This window comes from Trichinella spiralis (assembly GCF_000181795.1).
Source record: "Trichinella spiralis strain ISS 195 chromosome Unknown Scfld4416, whole genome shotgun sequence".
Classification (NCBI taxonomy): domain Eukaryota; kingdom Metazoa; phylum Nematoda; class Enoplea; order Trichinellida; family Trichinellidae; genus Trichinella; species Trichinella spiralis.
This window is the reverse complement of record NW_003531355.1, coordinates 1-939: the sequence shown is the minus strand read 5'-3', so window position 1 is coordinate 939 and position 939 is coordinate 1. Positions and strand designations below refer to the sequence as shown.

Genomic DNA, 939 nt, shown 5'->3' with positions numbered 1-939 from the left:
TGTGGTGGATTCGTTATTTTCATCTGAACAATATGGTAATGATTGTTTTGTTGTTATATGATGAAATTTATTTTATTAATGCTGAATGTATTTTTACCTTTTTTAAGCTCAAGTGAAATCTTGTGGTGATATCACTTTTGGATTGGTCACTCAGTGTGTATTACCGAAAACAATAAGTGATGTAGCAATAAAGAAGAGTTATTCGACGATGTTAAATATTGCGATGAAAATAAATATGAAAATTGGTGGCATCAATACAAAATTACTGGAAGATGAAATGTATGATATTGAATTTATGAATGCGTATGAAAAATTCTTGAATGGAAGTTTTTTGTTTAGTTTGGATAATTATTTGTATAAGAATAATGCATTGGTAATTGGTGTGGATGTGGTTCATCCATCAGCTGTAGAAACGCATTTACCATCAATAGCTTCGGTGGGTATTATTCATGTTATTGTACTTCCAAATTATTGAAGGAATGTTTTTGATTTGAAGGTTGTTGGAAATGTGGATACAAAAGTGACGAAATTTTCATGCTTCGGTGAAACTACAACCAGCGAATCAAGAACTGATCACTGGAATTTATCGAAACAATTTTCAGAACGTTTTACTGGAAATATCTTTGATGTTAATGGGTACCGGCCTCCCAAAAAATATTATTGGTTTATCCGAGATGGGAGTATCCCCAAAGGTCAATTTTATGCAGGTGAAAATTGTGTTGTATCCATTAATTTGAAACCAAAGTAAAAAATTTATTTTTTTTTAAAAAAGGTTTTTGGAAAAAAAAACTGGCCCTGCCTCTTCCGTAGGGCTTGGCAAAATCATTTGCCAACAAAATTTATCCCGGCCCGTTGATAACGTTTTAATTGGGGGTTCAAAAACCGACAATTCCTAGCTTCTCATATTTTTTTGTTTGGTGAATGCAAAGCCTCGCCAGC

At 32.9% G+C, this 939-nt stretch overlaps 1 protein-coding gene across 1 annotated transcript; it reads left to right on the top strand.

Moving 5' to 3' along the window:
- Nucleotides 1-107: 107 nt before the first annotated feature.
- Nucleotides 108-896, top strand: Tsp_16032 (putative protein tag-76; the record flags this gene model as incomplete). The annotated part of the gene is made up of 4 exons (XM_003367363.1): nucleotides 108-279; nucleotides 340-451; nucleotides 497-744; nucleotides 773-896. Coding segments are annotated over 4 exons (656 nt in total), but the record flags the coding sequence as incomplete, so codon positions are not given.
- Between the last annotated feature and the right edge of the window lie 43 nt (nucleotides 897-939).